Source organism: Euprymna scolopes, chromosome 23 (genome assembly GCF_053919585.1).
Source record: "Euprymna scolopes isolate OS-2025 chromosome 23, ASM5391958v1, whole genome shotgun sequence".
NCBI classification, from domain to species: Eukaryota; Metazoa; Mollusca; class Cephalopoda; order Sepiida; family Sepiolidae; genus Euprymna; species Euprymna scolopes.
In genome coordinates, this window is record NC_136504.1 from 61,266,658 (window position 1) to 61,290,288 (window position 23,631).

Genomic DNA, 23,631 nt, shown 5'->3' on the forward strand with positions numbered 1-23,631 from the left:
CCAATATGACGTACTATGAGTAACTATCTAGAGTGGTACATCTAGGTATGTTTATACCTTTAGAAGAGTTCATATAGTGTGTATAATGATAATCAACTCCAGGATAAGGGTTAATGATATAAAAAGTGGATAGTGAAAGATAAAATTTTTGCCCCCCTCAAAAAAAAAACAACCCTACAGCTTTATTTTAAAACTTTTATGGAAAAATCAATTCCGGTAACTTGATTATGTAGTAGAGTTGACATCTATTCAATGTAGCCGCCTTCAACCTCAATCACCGCTTCGATACGGGTCTAGAACTACCTTTTCCACAAGCACCGGCGGGAGATCGGCGAATACTTGGAGAATGCCAGCCATCAGGCTGGCTTTGGTGCTGTGGGAGGTGTCGTTGGTGATGTTATCGACATATGACAAAACGAAGTAGTCCAGCAGTTCGGAGTAGGAAGGGGATCAATTATTGCAGGGTATAAAGACATAGAACTTCTGAGACCAAGCATGAGTTTCTTTTATTTGTGGGAGGGCTCCGAGTCCTGCTGCCGCATTCAGGGATTTGCCAGTGGCCACCTGATTGCCCCAGAGGATCACCGCACTTCAGTACATCCAGGTACAATTTGGTGTTGACTTTCAAGCTGACTTCGAAGATGTAAAGTGATATGATGTGATCCTCACTTAAAATCACCCTAGGCATGTCTGTGTAAATTCATGGCAATCCAGCGATGAATTTTGAGGGTGCTGGCAACGGTCCTGTTGTCATAACTTGGATTGGTAGAGAGCGTAAGTTGTACAACGGCGTATTTCCGATCTTGCTCGTTGAACATTGTGTCACTTTCAAACTATCGCTCTTAGGATTTATACAAAACTGGCCAACTAGTAGATGCTCTGCAACAAAAAAGAAAACCGGGTTTCATCAAACGGAAATTAATGCATGTCGTCTTTTTTATGGCGACAATTTTATCGTTTCACCCTGTACTGTCAGTTAGACGATAAAGTTTATAATGAGAGAGCTAAAAATGATAAATAAAAGCTAATAATAATTTATGACAAATAATTGTTACCATTGGATTTGAAGACGACCATGTTATAGTCGATAGTGAAGAAGACCCATGGTAAATTATTAAACAGATGGAAGGACATAGCTGCTTTCATAGAATTTCATATTAACTAAAACCATTTTTATTGTCTTACCAGTACTTACAATATTGGGACTTGTTATATCGTGGGATGCGTTAGATCAATATAACATAAAATATCTTACTGCAGGCAGTCCAGCCTTCACGTTGGTAAGTAGCAGCTCATGAGGAAAGAACATACACTTATGAAAAAATAAGGAAACGTTTCACTGTTACATAACTATATACGTTTATTAAGAAACACGCACACACACGTAACTACAATTCAAAACATAATAGACGAAGATTAGAAGTCCAAATATGATAAATGGATGAACGGGAATGATGTTCATCTCGCCATTTGCAAAGTCAATCTGTTTTCCCTACACTGTCTCCACTTCCGGTCGTTGATCTCTCGAGAAATCGCGAAAAATTGAAGTTTAGGATTACGGACAAAGGGAGGCGACTTTGCCCAAAGAAGTATAGAATTACTCCCCTTTTCATTATACTTTTATTTGATCCCAACAAGATCTCGAAATATATATATTTTATATTCTCATTTCTTTTTCATATTTCTTGAGTATGTTTTATTTATTTAAATATTTGCAATAAAAAAAAATGGTCAATCCTTGTTTAAGACGACCCGACAGCTTTCAAAGTGCTCTCCTTTAGATCAAGATGTAGAGGACAGCGTCATGCCTTCATCCGCATACTTGTAATAAACTCTACGATTAAAAGGTCAATAATTTCTCTGCTTTTAACACAGCTAAAATGTGTTTTTATGTTTCGGAACTTTTGAAATAGGGAGAGATCATTTGTAGCATTTGGGTTCTCGAACTACTGTTCTCATCTTAGATGTTATTCTCAAAAAGTGTCGATCTATGTAATCTCCGACCTTCTCCAGGTGCGCCTTGTAGAACAAGAGTAATTTTATCGAACGCGACATGCTACAGAATTTCGAACAGAACTTCTCGTTCCGTCGGTTATTAAATAATTGATGATAGCATTCGTTGTATTGTCCATACTGACGACTGTACCTCAGACTTATAGAAGATTGTGATTTAGAACTCATTATAAATTAATGTATTACATTAAATCTTACATTTACAGTTTTACCAAAAGTTTTATACACTTTTTAATATTATTTACAGGTAAAACAAACTTATACAACTCCTGACTGCAAAACAAAATACATTTGCGTATCTAGAAATAATATGCGGAAGATATCGCTGAAGCCTTGTAATGGGAAAAACTATGAATGTAGACGTTTACAGTTTCAGTATAAGTGTGTCTGCAAACGTGGATTTGTTGAAATTAAAAACAAATGTGTCAAATCAGGTAATTTAATATCAGTTTCGTTTTTATTTTCTACAAAAGTGTTTGAAAATAAATATAACATTTTACAAATATGTTACGGCGTTTATGTGGATGCCTTAGCCATTATTTGGTTTGCGCGAAAAAGAAGTGTACTGCAAAAATATATCTCAAAATGAAAATGATAATTTTTTTAATTGAAAACTTTTCAAGCTTTTTCTATAAATTCAGACTTTTGCTATCTTGGATATATGTACTTAGTATACAAGAAAACTTATATCATATGTACTCATTATACAAGGAAACAAATATATTATGAACTTAATATACAAATAAACTTATATCCTATGCACTTATTATACAAGGAAACATATATATAAAGAGTGGTCCACTTAAAAGTAGCCCAGAAAATGTAGTAGAGAGGAGGAACATTCTTTTATTGTTTAAATAACCTGTTATAAAAGATGCGGGAAGTGCTCCTCGTTGACATCTATGCATTTCTGGGCACATTAAACAAGGTTTGCAGATACTGCCCGTAGATCTTCTCTGGTCGTTCTCCTGATAGTGTTGGTAATGTTCTCCTTTAGTTGGTCTAGATTATGAAGATTATTTGCATAAACTTTTTGTTTTAAAGTCCCCCAAAGATAACAATCACATGATGACAAATCCGAAGAACGTGGTGACCATAATCCTTTGCTTATTGGTTTCTCTTCTGTAAACATGTCATGATCTCGTGGCAGTGATCTGTGAGACGTGTGGCATGTAGCGCCATCTTGTTTGAAAAAGAATTGCACTTTGTCTTGTGGTGTCAGTTGGCCATTAATAGAAAGATTACAGGGCTTGGGCTACTGTTAAGTGGGTCACTCTGTATTATGTACTTGTTTACAAAGAAATTTATATCTACGAGGCAGTAATCAGAAATGTTAGAAATCTCCCAAAGAAGAAATGTATATCATCTGCAGTTATCACTGTAGTAGAGATTCGCCTCAAAATTCAATCCAACAAATCCTGTCCTGCTGTGGGGGCTCTAGGTTTTCTTCTATCCAGTTAAGCCATAATCCGACCCAGTTCTAAAAGATACACACTGCCAAGTATTGCGGTCTCATTCGTAAAAAGGTTTGGCTTATTACCGATCACCTGAAATACTCACAATGACGAGTTTGTTCATAGGATGTTTTTGCAGAGGCAAATTGCACAATAGAGAGCGTTGGTTTTTCCCTCCATCTGGCGATCATGTTCCACATCTTCCCCAAAGTAATCAAATATGGAAAACTAACCGCATTGTTTTTTTTTTGTTGCTTTTTTTTTTAATTTTCGTTGGATAGAAACATATATTAATATATTGTTTTTCCTTTCATTTTTTCCACTTAGAGATTGATAATTTTCGCAGGACTTTCGTCCTTAGTTAAGAAATCTATCTATCTATCTATCTATCTATCTATCTCTCTATCTATCTATCTCTCTCTCTCTATATATATATGTATATATATATATATATATATATATATATATATATATATATATATATATATATATATAAACAGTAGGAATTTATTCGTAAGTTTGAAAAGGATAGATTTGTTAGAAAGAAGTTGAATTTGTTAAAAACAAGTAAATAGCACAAAATATTGTTTTCATCTGTAGTCCGTCCAAGTTAGCTTGAACAAATATTTTATAGTAAAATATCCGCGTGTTCTCTTCGTATTTGACAAATATGTGAGATATCAAATGTTGAGAAAGCAAATAAATAGCGAACGCTCACGGCTTTGTTTATTAATCATCGTCGCGCATTTGGAACTGCATATTAATATACTGTTCTTTTTTCTTTTCCGCTTCACACACACACACACACACACACATATATATATACTATTTATATATATATATATATATATATATATATATATATATATATATATAAAAGTAATTAATAGAGAAAGTTACTAGTCAAATGCAGTTGTAAGCTTTAGGCCTATATAAGAGGGGATATTTCACCACCCCTCTTTACTGGAGGTATTCTGTCAAAAATAATTTTTGCATGTAAATCTGCAGCTTACAGTTTTTAATTATGATTATATTATGTATGTATGTTTTTATGTATGTATGTATGTATGTATGTATGTATGTATGTATGTATGTATGTATGGGGTGGAGAGGGCTCCCGTAAGCCGTGGTGAAGGCAACCTTTCTAGGAGAAGCAAATCTCTGATTTAAAAAACCATAAAGCGGGAGACCAGTACCCGCATTAAGCTGGTCTGCAGTTTAATTTGTTGCTGGCTATCTTGCTCTTGCTTGTTGCTGGATCTCAACATTTTGAACCGAGAGAGAGACTTAGCTGTCGTACAAAGCTAAAACTCTGTAACATCATCTTTGTATAGATACTCCCTCAGGCATTTAGATTAGATTTTTAATGTCGGAGGGAGTGTCACTCGTCTGACAAGACGTTGCAATCATCATCATGCATGTATGGATGGGTGGATGTATATATATAATAATAATAATAATAATTATTATTATTTATTATTATATATATATTATAATATATATATATATATGTGTGTGTGTGTGTGTGTGTGTGTGTTCGTGCGTGTGTGAATGAAGAAGAGATACATAAATCCATATACGGAATCTGGTAGTGGATTAGTAAGAAAGTAAGGTGTGAGTGAAAATGATTACCACCTTCTCATATAAGGGTTGTTTTTTGGAAGTCACGTGACACAGAAAAATTCCTGACTGCAAAGTAAAATACATATATTCAATGGTCATTCTAGAAATAAACTGGCTTTTGTAGAAATAATATTTCTAAGTTTTGAATGAAGAAGAAAGTAATAAAAACTTTCTGGAAACACGTATTAGGAAGTGTTATAAATAGTTAGTTGAAAAGATTAGCATATGAAGTAGTCGGTTATTTTCCTATAATGTCTGAATCTAGGAAGAAAATTATGTTTCAAACTTTTTTACGAACTCAGTATTTGAAAGGTACAGTAAAACTTTAATGGAATATTCGAATATGCATCTTAAATAGAAATAAAGTGTCAGCACCAGAAATTGAGGCTCCTTTATTTCTGAGAACTTCGACTGAAGTAAAATGAAGCACGTCCCAATACCAGAGAGAACTTGAATGCCTACTGGACACTATCCTCGAGTCTCTAAGGTCCCTCTGTACAGAGGTTTGTCAGGACAACCTGGCAAGAGGGTACTTTTTCCTTAGAAGTAAACCCTGACTAAATATTAAAAATCACAGTGTTCGCAGCCCAAATAAGATCTCCCCAGTATGCCTTACACACAGTGGCTTATACGAGAAATGGTGCACCTTCTCCAAGTGATGTTTTCTATAGTAACAGAACTAAGTTGGATACTCCACCTGGCCATGTGAATTCTTATCTTGAAATCCAGTAAGGTCAGGAGACTATGAGAAAGATTTACTATAATATATTTAATAGATTAATTTGGGAGATGAGAATTAATATTATTAACTTCTTTACTGTTTCAGTGTTTTGGTGGTAAAGGAGATTTAATGGAATATTCGAATATCTGTGTATCTCATATAGAGATCAAGTGTTAGTCTCTAGGAAAGGAGCCCTACACACACAGACACACACACACACATATATATAAAGTATACAATATATATGTACACTCATATGTATATATGTACTCACACAAACACACAGACACACACACACACTCATATATATATATATATATATATATATATATATAAAGTATACAGTATTATGTTGTCTATTATTATGTTTGCTTCTTATGCTTGTTATAAGTTAATTTCTGGTTGTGATTTCATGGTGTGAAAAGAACCATTTGTGGATGTCATCATTTGTATGTTTACAGTAGATACTTAATTGTTACTTGCTATTGTATCTGACGTGTATCCTGATTATCTCGTCTTGTCGCACTCATTTCTAATATGTAATTGTTTTGTTTTTCAGGTGATATAGTAGGCGAAATTATTATAGCAATCGACTTATCAGCGGGCATTATAAGATACAATTATCACCTATTGATAAATACAGTCGTGAGAATCATCCGTTTATTTAAGATTAGTGACCGCAAAACACGCATCGGTGTAATTGGCTTTGCGAAAAATGTATCTTTCATTATACATCTGGGGTCTTACACCAGCACATGGTATTTGGTTTTCACCATTAATCTTATGCGTTTCATTAAGATAAAACAAAGACCCAATGAGAAAACCAGGTATGATCTAGCATTGGCTCACATGTTCACTTCATTTTCTCAAAGTGGAGCTGATCCTGAAAGCTGTGTGCCTAAGTACGCTATTGTTCTCGGTTATAGCCGATCAGTAAATAACGCTGCAACTATACTTCAAGCAAATCGTCTAAAAAAAATTGGTTGTCAAGTGTGTGCAATCAATATTTACAATAACATAAGTAAACAAAAAATTTTGAGTTCTATTGCTAGTAACCCAAAACGAAGATACTACATACGCACAACATTTATCGTCATTCGTTACATGGTTGCGCAGTTGGAAGATGGCATAAGGCAAGGTATGTATAAAATGTATTATTTGTAAAATATTTGCATGTTAAAAAGTCTAACTCTGTTTTGTTAAATCATGTTAAATTAAAATTTAAGTTAATCATAAAAATCACTCGTTTATTTATTATGAGTAACGGCAAAATACGTATCAATGTGATTGGCTTTTCGAAAGGCGTATGTTCTATTATTAATTTGGAAACATACAACAACAAATGGTATCCGATTTTCACCATCAATCTTATGCGTTTCATTAATATAAAACGAACGCCGATTAGAAAAAGCAGATATAATCTAGCATTAGCTCACATGGTAAATTCATTAGTTCATGCTATACCTGATCGTAGAAACTGTGTGCCCAAGTACGCCATTGTTTTCGGTTATAGCCAACCAGAACATGTCGCTAAAACAATATATCAAGCCAATCGTCTAAAACGCTTAGGTTGTCGAGTGTTTGCAGTCAACATTAAAAATAATATCTATCACAAAGAAATGCATGCTATTGCTAGTCAACATAAATACTACATACGTACATCATTTATGACGATTTATAACATTGTTGAGCAGTTGGAATACATCATAAGGCAAGATATGTATAAAATGTATTATTTGAAAAGTATTTGATGAAATATCCATGTAAAAGACTAAATGATTTTAAGGATTTAAGCAAAATCCAATACATTTATATCATCTATTAAACGTAAAATCATATCAAACTAAAATTTAATCACTTTTGTTAAATCTGTTTGCCAATGCTTTTACAATAGTTAAGTCAATATTAAATGTGACATATGTTTAATACCTCTTGTGATTGTCCAATGGATCCATTCGAATTCGACGCGTTAAGTTGGTCTGGCCTATTAACATGGATTACAATCTTCATAGTGACAGGGTATAATTGATGGGTTGATGATCAAAAATGATCTTAGAATGCTTATAAAAATGAAGCCAGTTCTTTTTTCTCTTACTGGCTAGCAGTACCAAATCTAAATAAAATCACAAGTAAGAATGTTTAATTTCGTTTTCAAACTCATAGATTTATCGACTGACGACAAATTTGTTACGCGATTCTTTTTGGCAAATCCAAAACAACAGCGTTCCATGGAAATGATGATTGAGTCCGATAAAACCTAGGAACATAACTTCTGCGATGCAAGAAGGACTGAAAGAAACAACAGAAATTACTCTCCACTAGATTGCAAAGTCGAGTTTGTACTATACCAAAAAAGGTAAACGTAATTTGAGTAGTAACTCCACAGGCACAACAATAGTACACCAGCAAAGAGAGTGTAAAAGTAAACGAAGTGCATCTGGGACGAAGATACATCCTATGAGCTTAAAAACAGAAAACTGTATTAATCATTTTGATATTTTTCAAGAAAAAAAAGTAAATCCATTATCATATATTTTATATTTATTGCAATTATCTTTTATGAATTCTCCCAGATATTTACAGATTAAGAGATTGTTTCAATTGCAAGCTTCGATGTCGCTGCCCAGCAGGTTAGTATTATCTGTATATTTATATATGAATATTTTATTTTCAAAATTAATTATATTTTCAAAATAAAATAATATATATGCTGTCCCCCATTTAGGGGGTACCAAATTGGTCAAAGGGAAAATTATTCCAAACTCGCATTTAGGTGAAAATGCAAGTATTTGGCATTTTTTTTTCTCCGTTGACTGTAAAATGCTCAGAAAAACAATTGAATGTCCTCTGTTCTTTTGGGTCACCATATATATATATATATATTCCCGATTCCGAATTACCCTTTTCCGTACTAAATTCCTGATTCCAATTATGATTCGTTATAAATCACTAAATATTTAACTATAAAGTTATTATTTTTTCCCTGATTACCGTAAAAACACATAATAAATGCACATATATTTTCCAAACGTAAAAATACACTTGTGGGATGCGGGTGATCGGATTAGTATATAACACAGAATTATAACACAGTTTCGGTCGTTCAAGGTTGTATTGACACACCTGATGCTACTAAGCAGTTTTTGCCACCGGGCAGAGTCTTAAAAAAAACCCCAAAAAACAAAAACAAAACAGATAACAAGAAATTCGAACGTTTGTTCATGCTGAAGTTTTTTCGCTTTTGATTAAATCCAGCTATATGCGTATAAAGTTGTGCTCTTAAGACGATCACAGGCAACTTGCAGATTGCGGCTCATGATTCCTATTTTTATAAGAAATGAGATGACCGAGTGTCCTAGAAATCCAAGACAACCAACTTCAATATGAATGAATCATATAGCATCTCTAACTCTTTTCCACGCCGTGTCTCATATCGGTTTTTCTTCCGTTCGTGTGCCTCCAGGTTTTCCTCACACACACACACACACACACACACACACACACACACACACACACACACACACACACACACACACACACACACACATCACATATGTATGTATGTATGTATGTATATATATATATATATATATATATATATATGTATATATATATATATATATATATATACACACATATATATATGTTTCTTTAACAAACTACATTTTATTTAGAAATATCTGAAGTTTCTCTGTAGCAAAATAAACTTTTCTAAAAAATATATTAATTTACTGTAATTATTTTGACGTTTTTTTTATGCCCAGCATCCATATGCTATTAATAGGGATATTTATAGTATTACATGTACTTTACTGTTTGAGTTGCTGTGTCATTTATGTACTATAATTACTGTTTTATCTAAATTATTTTCATCAACGAAATCTGTCAGTTGATGCTAATATAAACACACGGAAACAAATATAAAAGATATGTTCTCATGAATTCATGTGTAGCATATATGAAGAAACGATGTGCATGCTAAATTTGAACAAATAACATTTATTAGAACTGATATACAAATAGAAATAGATACATCAGATGCATACAAATAAATCTATGGAACCATTACATCAACATAAATGTGCAAATAACTTTTAAATAATGTTTGAAAAGATTGTAGGCATCTAAATAAGTTGATTACAAAATCGCTTAGTGTGTAACAGTAAATTGTTAAATTATTTGTAAAATTATGTAAGACAAGCATGCCGCCCGGCGTTGCCTAGCCATAAAAGACGCATAAATATTATATTTTGGTGCTAGTGCACTTACTGATCCGCGCTATTTTTTAAATCGTATTTCCAAGTTTAATTAAAGTGTTATGATATGTTTTTTTATTCAATTGTAAGGTTAAAGTATAGAATAGTTACAAAACACCCTCCCCTCCCCATATTAAGAACGGATTTTTAAATAATAACGTTATTATTTCAGCGCGGACCAATAAGTGAACCAGTACCTATATTTTAAATCATACAGATTAATTATTTATTATTATAGAGCCAATTCACTATTGCTTATTATTTTAAAAAATATGAATTGGGTGCCAGCCACTAGAATCTAAACAAGAACGTCCAGCACTCCAGCCTTAATTGTTAATTATCTCTCCAGCGTTGTTACCATTTGAACTACTAACGGATTGATACGAAAGGCTAAAAGTTAAGCGATTTTTAACTATGAATGTTTAATTTTATGCATGCGCAAAAGAAACAACAGTCGTAATGTTTTATTCGACTAACTCTGGCAAGGTCAACTATTTTGTTTTCAATTTTAACCCCGTAGCAATAGTTTGGTCGGCTAAAAACCAAATTTAAAGTGTCCTACTGGTCCAAATGCCCTATATATCAAATTTCAACTCTGAAGATCAAATATTCAGAGAGGAGTTTGGTCGAGACTTTTCGCATGCACATCGAAAAGGTCACTTATTTCATATATATATATATATATATATATATATATATATATATATATATATATATATATATATATATATATATATATATAGTCTAAAGAAGCTTTGAATAAAAAAAATGTAAAAAAAAAAGAAAGTGAAGAATGCAGTTTAAATTTCCGCAAAAAAAAAGAAACTAACTTTAACCTATTGCAGACTTAGCACCTACATAATCCAACTTCTAAAATGTTTATAATTACAAAAGAGAAATCATTTATATAAGGACAGGAGAAAAAAAGCCTTAATTAAAATTGTTAAATAAAATAGACTTAGCACTTGCATAAGCCGATTTCTCGATTTAAATTATAAAACAAAATTTGACTATATAATAATAAAAAGAGAAAACCTTAACTAAAATTTTGTAAATAGAAAACAGGAATCCTCAGCTGCTTATCACGTAGCTGTATATATATATATATATATATATATATATATATATATATATATATATATATATATATATATATATATATATAAGAACGAGAGAGAGAAAGAAAGAGAGAATATTTTCATGGTTTAGAACATTTTCATCTTAAATTTTACTAAATTATGCAAAATGTGGAAACTATTTTCATCTTAAATTTTACTAAATTATGCAAAATGTGGAAACTATGCATGAATATAATTCAGCGTAATAGTCACATGAAACCAATCCTCCGATAAGAAACCATGAAAATGAATAAGTAATTAATTAACGCTTGTTTTTCAAAGAAATATGCAAATTATTCATGTACTCCCATGCATAACCATAACTGAGGATATTAAAGAGTTCGTTTTAATAAATTTTGAATAGAAAAAGTAGTGTTTTAATATCAATATTAGAGCGAGAAGAGAACCTCAACTTTATAAGTGTATAGATAGATAGATAGATAGATAAAAACGTTTTTGGTTAGAACCACATTTTAAGATTAACTAATCTTTCTCCGTTTTTAATAGCTGTTTTTATCACTCCCCACTTCGCTCTTTCTCTCTTTATATATATATATATATATATATATATATATATATATATATATATATATATATATGTAAATATATATACTGTATAAGCAAAATTAAGACTTAAAAAAAGGTGTTGATAGTAACAAGAGATGTATTTCATTTTACGTTACAATTGTTTCCATGCCAGATCGACAATTTCAAACATTATGGCGTTTGAAAATTTTCACAAAAACCAGCATTTCTTCAGACATTATGAATAAAAACACTCTGGACAATAGAACATTGTTTAAAGGAAAAGAAAAAAGAAAAAGAAAAATTCCCTTAACGAAAAAATAAGCATGTGAAAAACATACACTCTGGAGGTAACCTCCGTGAAAAGCCTATTTAAATGTTAATGTATCACCTAATTTTCGTATTCTTATTTAAAAACAAAGTCATAGGAACTTTCCACAAAAACCCTTAGTCATTACAAAACAAATTTCTTATTATATCCCATTCGTTGAATTCCTAAATTAGATTTCTCTATTTCTATATTTCACATAATTAATTTTTAAAAGAATGTTTTATTTTTTATTTCTACCTTTATAATATGGCCATAACAACCTTGCATTAAGGGATTATTGGATGACACGAACTCAGTATATTACATACAATTCTATATATATATATATATATATATATATATATATATATATATATATATATATATATATATATATGTATATGTATATATATATATATATATATGTCCTGTCACAATTAATAGTGTTATTTCTCTTATAGCACAGTATATATATATATATATGTATATATATATATATATATATATATATATATATATATATATATATATATTCCAATATTTTTTCCCGATTTCGATACAATTATCGATTCCTTATGAAATTCCCGATTCTAGTACAATCAACAATTCTGATTTCGATTATTTATAAATCTCTTAATATTTAACTACAAAGTAGTTATTTTTTCCGATTAGCGTAAAAATACCTTAAATGTGCAGATATTTTCTCAAACGTAAAAACACACTTTAGATAGTTTTAGTGATAGTTTAAAATCAATAAATATTTAAATAAAATACGTATAAGATACATTTGAAAGCCAAATCACAACGTAATATTACGAAAATGGACAAATATTTATTTGCTTTAAATACAGTATAACTCCTATAATTTGAACATCCGCTTCGTTCAAATTAAAGGATGCTGTTCAAGTTTCGTGATAAAAAATGTGCTGCAGTTAAGTTTAATTTTCTAAGAATTAAGAATTAGTAAATGAAATTCATTGCTATATGATACTTCAAATATATATTAAGTTGAGTTTACGATATATTGCAAGTAAGAATTGTTAAACATTATTACCAGGAACAAAAACATTGAAAATATATTAAATCTACTCTTACTTGTTAGGTATTTATTACCTAAGTTATCATCTACAGAAATCATACATTTATGTAAAATAAAGTTTTTTTTTATTTATTCATTGAATGAGTCTCATTGCATTTTCTATTTTCATCGATTGAGCTCTCGGGCGCTGCCATTGTATTCCGTAATCGATCACGAAAATCTACAATTACTTGGTTCCGTAGCTTCTTTATGATTATATCTCTTCGGAGTGACATTGCTTGCAAAACACAGTTATCACTAAAGAATGGACATTTTTCTAGAAATTTTATAACCGTCTCCATAGACTTTCCTGCATCATCCCATGATATTGCTTCATCAGAGTGTTCTTGGTTATTTACATTAGGGTCAAGAGAATGGGAGCTGTCGCTATTTTCATCACCATTACTGCCTTCAGGATATTGATCAGTAGCTTCCTCTTCTTGTTGCACCCACATTTCAACATCATTTGCATTAAGTGATTTAGGAACAGAGTGGTTGGTCGGTAACCGTTTGGTTTCAAGAATTTTTTCTAGACCAGATGTATTCTCTGATTCTTTCAGTTCAGAGGCCTTTGGCGCTGGGCATAATTTACCTCATGCTTTTGTTAATGTGCTTGCTCCAACTTGATTCCATGTACTTGCGAGAGAAAATATGGCATCTTTGATTGTAAAATGGCGCTGAAAATCGCTTATACTCACGGCACTATTTATCATATTCATCATGAAATCATTTCTGTAGAAACATTTTAAGTTCCAAATAATCTCTTGATCCATAGGTTGGATGAGAGAAGCCACATTAGGTGGTAAGTAGCACACAAAAATATTTCCGCAAGATGACACTAGTTCTGACTCGGGAGGATGTGCTCTACAATTGTCCAACAGAAGCAAGCACTTTGAATCAGGTTTACCTAATTCAAGAAAACACCTCTGAACAACTGGCACAAATTCTTGCAAAAAACATTTTTTAAACAACTCTTGATTCATCCATCCATTTTGTGAAGAATAATAGGATACTGGCAAAGGCGAAACTTCTTTTCAATGCTCGGGGACACTGACTTGCCGATAACAAAAAGCTTAAGTTTATGAGTTCCAGAAGCATTAGCGCATACCATCACTGTTAGTCTTTCTTTATTTAATTTGAATCCTTTTATTTTCTGCTCGTCGGATCTGGCTAATGTTTTTGTAGGTAAGCACTTCCAATTTACACCACTTTCATCAGCGTTGTAAACATCCTCTGATGTTAAACCATAATCGGCAATTATCGTCTTGAATTTGTCACAATAATTTGATGCTGCATGTGTATCAGCAGACCGTTGTTCGTCTTACATTGTTAATTGTCTTATACCATGTCTACTCTTAAAGCTCCTAAGTCAGCCTTCACTGAATTTCATATCTTCTGCGATATTCAACTCTTCCTTAAGATATTTTGCTTTAGCAATTAAAATGAGCTCAGGTATTGCTACACCTTCATTCCGTTTTGCTACAAACCACTCATGCAATATTCGTTCGAATTCAACTTGCTTTGGTCTGCGAAGAGTCCTTCTTTTGACGTGTCTTTTATTTGAAGAGAAAGGAGCAGCCTTCAATATTTCCTCCTTTTTCTTTTTGATGCAAAACAGTGTACTTCTTCCAATCTTATAATCTCTCAATATAACGCTATTTTCAACCCCAGCATCTAATTTTTCTATAATTTGACGTTTTTCGAGTAAAGTCAATGTCACTTGTTTTCTTTTAGAGTTGCAAGCCATTGTGATGGGCAGTTTACACTATTTTAAGTATATCAATCTGAAAAAAATACAGTTAGTGTAAATTAATTATTAATAGCTAATCTACATTAATTACATAGTACCAATATTAACATCTCTGCGCAATATCTGACTAAACCATGTAAACAGTTTTACTGCAACTCCGCATCAAATATGCTAATGCAACTTCAATGGCGAGACAGTTCAAGTTGAGAGAAATTCCAGGTTTAGAAGAAGTCCAAAAGAGAGGAAGTCCAAATGAGAGGAAGTCCAACTTTAGACGAAGTTCAAATTAAAGGAATTTTACTGTATATAATTTATATATTTCTGAGTCAAACTCCATCCTCAGAATTTGGTGCATTTTTCCTCTTTTTTTCTTTCTTTTTTCTTCTTTTTTTGCCATGTTGTTAAATTGGAGAAAATAAAAATCATTTATTAAAAGTCCATTAGTTGTCACCCAGCGGTGGTATTTTGAAATGTCGGTACGATGTGTTGGCTACACGATATAAACATCAGGGATGTGAGTTCCGTGATATAAGCGTTGATTTAATTTCAATAAAATAAAATGCGCATAAGATACATTTGAAAGTCAAACCGCAACGCAATATTACGAAAATATAAAAACATTTTTTTGTTTGAAATCTATAATTTATATATTTCGAAGTCAAACTCCATCCTCAGAATTTTGTGCAGTTTTTTTTTTTTACGTTAATCTTTAATCTCGGTCTGTTATATATATATATATATATATATATATATATATATATATATATATATATATATATATATATGTATATATATATATACATATATATATATATGTATATATATATATATATATATATATATATATATTGATTTATATTTCTTACAATATGCAACAAGAAACAAATAAAATTAAATAAATTTATTTTTTCCAGTTTGTAAATCCTGTATCTATTTCGCACCTTGTAAAACTAATAAAGATTGCAAAGGAAGTAAGTATAATTCAATTGTATTTTTAACATATTTTATTATTCTTTTTATCATTACAATATTAAATGTTGCTGAGTTAAATCGTACGTTCTGTCGTAAACGAAATAGATAACTAATCATTTACTTTCAATTATCATTCTTACTTACGTTAGCATTTTGCTAGCATGTAATGTTTCACTTTTTGTGAGTACGAAAAAAAGCAACACTACTTATATTGTCTATACTCTTTTTCTAGAATATGAGATTTGCTGGAAAGGATGCTGTTTAAAAATATATAGTAAGGTGTGTATAAATCTAATTTTATTCATCTAAATAAAAATTAATTAAAGTCTAACTCTGATTAAAATATTGTTTAATGAAAATTCTATTAAAACCCACTGATATACGATAATAGCTCTCAAAGATCTAATTGAAACACTTTCACACTAGTTTTCCAACGAGAACGTTTCAGCCACTCTTAAATGCCTGCTCAGTAGGTAATTATTGTCAAACAAAGATTTAACCAGAATGTTTTCGCATCTCTAACCTATCTCTAATTTTGCTTAAAGATATTTTTACTTATTCATTATTTCCATGTGGATATTTGGGATGTAACTTCATTCGTGAATTTAACCATTTTTGCGCATCAATTTGAAATGTTTCAGTGTAATTATATTAATAACAAAGGGCAGATAATCTGAATGTAAATGAAATGAGAGTTTTTTTATTACTACAAATCAGAGGATGATGTGAATTATATATTCAATAGTTATTTATTAATTACTTATATTATAAAAAATAATACTGGATTAATGTTAGACTAGCGGGACTTGTGGAAATTCCACAGTGCATTCATTCATATGTAATATATTGATGTTGGCATCAATGACAAGACAGTTCAAGTTTAGAAAAAGTCCAGGCATTCATGTGTAATATATTGATGTTCAATGTAAATAGAGACGCTTTGATATTATTGTCAAAATTGCAAAAGTATTTATCTAAGCTAACACGACATCCGACAAAGCCCGGTCGTAAAGTACGCTCAAATATGATATTATAATTCTTGCAGATGTCGTATATATTATCATGGAGTTAATGTTTTATCGATTTTCATATATTATAAAGTTGCGATTTAAAAAAAAAGAAAAGATATCCATATGACTTGGATGCATTAGCTTGAATCGAAGCCGAAATAAAATTTCTCTCTCTCTCTCTTTCTCTCACTCTCTCTCTCACTCTCTCTCTTTCTCTCTCTCTCTCTCTCTGTATATATATATATATATATATATAACTTGAGTTCCTTCAGCCATAATCGAAACCGAAACCAAAACTTATGAAGAATTCTTGATAAAATAATTTATAAAAAAAAAATTAATTAATTAAGTGCCATCAGCTATACTCCCAACCGGAACCACTACTTATGAAGAATTCTTGGTAAAATTATTTATGACAAATAATGGAAGTACATAACAATTAAACAGCCCGGATGTAAACGTGATACAGAAAATAACACACGCGATATCTTATTAATATATAGATTTACATAATTTGGAATAAATAAATATAAATCTTAACATTAACTCAGCATAAACCTCTCCAGTGATTGGTATTCTTCTAGTAGATATTTATTCTAACCCGATTTTATTTTGTCATATTAAATGATGTACTTTTTGTCTTTTTCAGTGATTCTTCAAAACTAACTGGTTCGTTTTTGGAGCTGTAACGTATATAAAACTTACAAGAATTCAAACTTTATAACAATGAGTATTGTGTCCGTAATTATGAATGTTGGGCGAAATGTTTCTTGGTGAATTTTCTTCTTTTTAATCAGCACCGTTGGTGGATTCATGAAAAATATTATTATTTAAAGTGAAAATATTTTAAATGATCAAAGTGAAACCTGTATCTTGTTGTTGCTCAAATTAAATGTAAGGTTACTGATGCTATATACATAGATATATATGCGACATTTAATATATATGCATTGCATGTTTGTAATATATATATACGTGTGTGTGCGTGTGTGCGTGTGTCCGTGTGTGCGTGTGCATGTGTGTGCGCGTGTGTGCGTGCATGTGTATGCGTGCTAATAAATTAAAGTAATGACTATCAACAATGGAAACATTAATTTGCCAATGAAAATATTATCGCTAATTCTTATTTTATTCTATTTTATAGAACCAACTCCATTTTGTGAGCGTTGTAATAAGAGGCGGTGCCAAAATAAATGTAAGTCTTAAATAATGAATAACATTACTTCGAATTAAGTTGCACAAAAACGAATTTGTATTCATTTAGCAAATAGAAGTGGGAAGTCAACTGAAAACCAAAATGATGACCGGCTCCAGAGTCAGTTTAAATTCCACGATCCATTAAAATAAAAATGTTACTCAACTCAAACTGCCCATCGTATCAAATCGATAAATATTTATGGTGCACTTTAAATATTTAGTGAGTTTATATGATGAGAAATTTTGGGTTGAAACATTATTCGTTTATTAAAATGAGTTTCGCTGTATTTACCCTTAAACGGCAATATAGCATTTATGATTAAAACATGGAGGACAAGTCTGGCAAAAAGTGAAATCTATTATTAACAACAGTAAAACACTGAAAGCGTGTAAACTTATTTCAGATTTTTATCAGTTACTTCCCTTGTATATTTAATACAAAGGTTGTCATTTTGTTAAAACTATTCAGAATATTGAACAATTTCATTACCTGATCTATTCCCAAATTTAATAATAATAATAATAAACTTTCTTATTGAACGAAACATCATTTAAGCAGTTACTAAACCCAAGGAACAAAACTCATGTATTCGACAACTTAGAACTAACAGGGCTATCCGCCATTGCCGGGGGAGAGGGGTTAGTAAGTGATTTTATTTTTAATAATAGCAAATGATTTCCTACTATTGTCACACAGAGATAGATCTTACTATAAAACCAGAAACTGTAGACGTAAAAACCATCTCCAAAATATATACAAGATAAACTTTGCATAAACATGCGATTAAAGTTTTACAAAAGAAAATATGCGAGATAAGCTTTACTTTAAAATAAATTAATCTGCTCCCCCGCTTTCTATATCTATCTCTTATTATCAGTTATTATTAAGATGTAGATTAACCTTCCTTTCATTTGCTCATAAAAATAAACTTGCATCTATGATTATTAAAGTGAGGTGGACACACATACACCAATGTTTATTAGATGGATAAACCTTATTGTTCTCTATTATCAATTAAATAATATAAAAGCCTTACTAATTAGCTATATAACTAATATTATTTTAAACAATTTTTTTTCAGATTACTTTACGAGTAAGGTAAGATAAATAATTTTGTAAATTTGGATTATATATCTTACCGTATACAATTTCTGCATGGTTTAATCTTAGAAGGAAAATTGAATGATGTGGGGGAAAAGAACATTTTCTCGGCACCATTATTATCTCTGTATATTTTTTTTATATGTTTATTTCTGTTTTTTATTATCTGTTTTTTATCATTATTGATAGCTACGTTTACAAATTTTATAAAAATCATAACATATAAAATTAAGTTTTATATTTTGTTTTGAAAACTGAAACAAATATGGTAAACATTCTTTTCAAAATTTTATTAAAAAAATAATGTTTTCTAATACTTGCCGAATCTCAAATCCAAACGATTGTCTTAGTTATATTAATTTCCAAAATGTCCAAACAAATGATAAAAAATGGTGTTGTCTCTATTTTCAACTTCTATCACAGAATTGATAACAATATTTAATTTTCATATAACTATGGTCATTTATTTGTTCAACTCTATGACTTCAAGTTTGTGATAACATTAATGTTGTTTCAAGTAAGATTTGAATCATTGCTACTATTTTACATTTGCTTGGTTTTAATACATGTTGTGTCTTGAATTTTCTCATTGAATTTAAGGTGAAACAAAATTCTTTTGTCGATTGTTAATAATATTCCATTTTGCTAATTACGATTATCTTTTGTTTTTCTTTTTACAGAATCCCTTCTGCCTATTAATCTGAAAAGTTCAAGCCAAATGGTTCAGGATAAGCGGGTTGAGGAATCGATAAATATAGAAATGTTGTTGGCATAGTTGAAAACAGAGTTAAAAAACGAAACGAAAGGTTGTTGTAGACCTTGAGTAGATATAAAAGGAAACTAAATGGATCGGTCTACAAAAAAACATTAATGAAACTCTTTTTTGCTTGATTTAAGAAAACAACAATAGGGTGATATTTAAACCAAGCACTTTAAGTTATTGAACATTTTTGGATTGAAAAATATTAAATGAATCTATATTTAAATTGGAAAATATTGTTAATTAAACATTTTTAAATAAAAAAATAAATAAATGAATATTTAAATTGAAAAATATTTCAATTTAACAATATTTAGATTGAACAGTATTTAATTTTGATAATATTAAATTGAACAATATTAAAATTTAACAATATGTAAATTAAAGAATATTTGAATTATATATATTTAAGCTGAACAATATTAAAATTAAATAACATTAAAATTAAACATATTTAAATTAAACAGTATTTAAATTGAACAATATTTAAATTAAACAATATTTAAATTGTACAATATTTAAATTGATAATATTTAAATTGACAATATTTAAATTGAACAATATGTAAGATAAATCCTATAAAAATAAAAATATTTAAATTAAACAAGTTTAAATTGTACAATATTAAAATTAAACAATATTTAGATTGAAAAATATTAAAGTAAATAATATTTGACTTAAACAATATGATTCAAACCAAATTTAAATTTAAAATATTGAAATTAAAAATATTAAATTGAAAAATATTTGAATTAGAAAATGTTAATTAAACAATATTCAAATTGAACAGTATTTTAATCAAACCATATTCACAGTGAACTTTTTATTAAACAATTATTGAGCAATATAGTTTATAAAATGAATAATATTTATATTAAACAATATTTAAATTAAAAAATATTTTTATTGAAAAATATTTAACTTGAAGAAAAGTTAATAATTTTTTAATGCACACTGTTCAAATTGAACAGTATTTTAATTAAGCTATGTTTAATAAAGAAATGTAAAAATGGACACTATTTACATTTAATAATGTTTAAAGTGAATAATTTTAATGGAATAATTTTTAACTTGAACAATTTTGTTTCAGAAAATTGGTGTTGTAAAGCATGTGGTTATTACCCTAGGTATTATAAACACGTGAGTTTCTTTTCATGCCATATAAGTATTTTCTCAAATATTTCTAAATATCTTCATGTGTTTCATTCGGCATCATCATTCCTTAATGTAAATGTGTCTTATTGCTGCTATACCTCTACCATTTTATTGCAATTATTTTTTTTATTAATATTTATTATAAACATGTTAAGTTGGTTTACAATCAAAGATGAAAACGCATTAAAACATAAAGTGTTAAATCTATTCATAATAGGCTGAAAAGGTAGTGATACATGGAATAAAATAAAACATTTAATGAATTGATAAATTCAATCATTAAACACAATTATTTTCTCTTGTGTAAACTATTTAAAAGTAGACGCTTGAAATAAGTTTTAGATTTATTACATTTTTAAACATTCTGTTTACCAGAAAGTTGAACGTGTCTATCTTCGATGCGTAATCACACTGACACACCAGTTCTCGCCATATCACCGATCAACAATGAGCCTGGCCTGTACCAGATGGGTGACCATTTGGAAATACTAGGCACTGTATAGAGTGTCGGGACAGCACTACTGTCAAGGGAAAACTAAGGCGCCTCTTTCCCTCCGTTAGTCTGTAGATCCTTGGCCAAGGTCGAGAACCCACTTCAGTCCCTCGATCAGAGGAATGTGAGGTACTGGAAAGCAGTTGACTGATATATTACGAAAGCAATAAAAATAATTTTGTCTCTGGTTTCGTATCTCGTTGTGGTGAGCAGAAGATTTCCTTTGGGCATAATGGTCAGGACAGTCGCCCGTTACGGACACTGCTCGGACAGAAAGAAACTGCAACCTACCGTTTGTATAACTGCAAAGAAAGCTACGGCAATATATCAAACACTTTGAGAAACAGCGTGAATGGAGTTTTGAATGATGAGCAACAATAAATTCATGAATGCCTTTTCTACCCTTGTAATCATCAACAACAGGAAATTAAATCTACTTTTTGAGTAGTTTTTTGTCTCATCGTCTAATCATGCTTTCTAGGTGCACTTGCAGAAGGTGCACCATCGTCTCATTCGTCTGAAGAGGTTCTCTGTGTTTCTGCCTCGTGAAACAGCCTGCCAGAGGTAGTCGTGAGGATACCTATCATATCCAGATTCAAAGTGTATGTAGATGTAATATCAAATAAACAGTCTCTTACATATTTTATTGCACTTTGATATTTTTGTCAATACAATCTCAATAATATTGTATTATTGACTTATTCTCGTTTTTCTTCTTTCAGTATAAATATGGAAAAATGTACACGTATGGACACAAAACGCATCATGGTATAAAATATAGAAAGAAAATTTACCATTACGGACTACACAAGCATTATGGTAAAAGATATGGAAAGAGATATTACCATTACGGACTACACAAGCATCATGTTCAAGGATATAGAAATAAATTATACCCTTACGGACTCCACAAGCATTATCGTAAAAGATATGGAAAGAGATTTTACCCTTACGGACTACACAAGCATTATCGTAAAAGATATGGAAAGAGATATTACCATTACGGACCCCACAAGCATTATCGTAAAAGATATGGAAGGAAATTATACCCTCACGGACTACACAAGCATCATGTTCAAGGATATAGAAATAAATTATACCCTTACGGACTCCACAAGCATTATCGTAAAAGATATGGAAAGAGATTTTACCCTTACGGACTACACAAGCATTATCGTAAAAGATATGGAAAGAGATATTACCATTACGGACCCCACAAGCATTATCGTAAAAGATATGGAAGGAAATTATACCCTCACGGACTACACAAGCATTATCGTAAAAGATATGGAAAGAGATTTTACCCTTACGGACCCCACAAGCATTATCGTAAAAGATATGGAAAGAGATTTTACCGTTACAAATCCGGTAAATACGGATATCCTTATGCTAAATATGGATACGGAAATCACTGGCCTAAGCACTATTTTGGTAAGTACAATGGACACCATCATAAATACAAATATGGTTCTCATAGATACTACAAAACAAGAACATACGGCCATAGACACTGAAAGGAACATGGTAAAGATGGCGGGTATTATTATAACAGAGTTTAGTAAAGAAGCACAATGATTCAAGAGGATGAATCTACTCAAGAAATTGATATAAAACGTGTTTGTTATAAACATTTGAATTTTATTCTCTATTTTCAAATTTTGTTTGAAGCGTAACAGATTTGCACAATGTTATTATATTACTTTTCATTGGTTTCACCATCGATTTTTCAAATCTTGTGTGAATCTTTAATAAAAATCAGCATGATTTAATATGTGTTGTTGTTTTTTTATTTCCGATCTTAATGTGCTTATTTTTTTCTTTGCTTCATATGTCTTGACATGACTGTCATGTTTTGTAATAGGTACCTTTTTTCATCAAAGACAAATTCACCGTTTCCTTTGTTTATTTTACTTCTCACTTCGCACCAACATTATTTTTCTTTCCTTTTAATTGTTCTTCATTTTTACTATTCCATTTTTCTTTGTTTATTAAAGATTCATTATGTTACCTTGATATTTCCTTTTCTGAGTTACTACAATGCATTTATTATTAGGGTTGGGACAATTAATCGGAATCGGAATCGCGAATCGGAAA

The 23,631-nt window shown here is 30.5% G+C and overlaps 2 protein-coding genes across 2 annotated transcripts in view; both read left to right on the plus strand.

The window, feature by feature from the left end:
• Nucleotides 1-19,150, plus strand: part of LOC145245949 (uncharacterized) — a 59,212-nt gene extending 40,062 nt beyond the window's left edge. The window contains exons 16-22 of the mRNA XM_080107708.1: nucleotides 2,261-2,447; nucleotides 6,371-6,949; nucleotides 8,385-8,441; nucleotides 15,763-15,819; nucleotides 16,053-16,094; nucleotides 17,975-18,025; nucleotides 19,110-19,150. Coding sequence (XP_079963834.1) covers nucleotides 2,261-2,447; nucleotides 6,371-6,949; nucleotides 8,385-8,441; nucleotides 15,763-15,819; nucleotides 16,053-16,094; nucleotides 17,975-18,025; nucleotides 19,110-19,135 — 999 coding nt within the window. The 3' untranslated portion in view covers nucleotides 19,136-19,150. The remainder of the gene's footprint in view (nucleotides 1-2,260; nucleotides 2,448-6,370; nucleotides 6,950-8,384; nucleotides 8,442-15,762; nucleotides 15,820-16,052; nucleotides 16,095-17,974; nucleotides 18,026-19,109) is intronic.
• Nucleotides 19,151-20,874: 1,724 nt separating this feature from the next.
• LOC145245950 (uncharacterized) lies at nucleotides 20,875-23,306 on the plus strand. The gene is made up of 2 exons (XM_080107709.1): nucleotides 20,875-21,029; nucleotides 22,260-23,306. The coding sequence occupies exon 2, from the start codon at nucleotides 22,354-22,356 to the stop codon at nucleotides 23,110-23,112; it is 759 nt and encodes a 252-aa protein (XP_079963835.1). The 5' UTR covers nucleotides 20,875-21,029; nucleotides 22,260-22,353; the 3' UTR covers nucleotides 23,113-23,306.
• The last annotated feature ends 325 nt before the right edge of the window (nucleotides 23,307-23,631 follow it).

Coding starts and splice junctions, on each gene's coding strand:
- LOC145245950 (XM_080107709.1), top strand. CDS start 22,354: ATGGTAAAAGATATGGAAAGAGATATTACCATTACGGACTACACAAGC.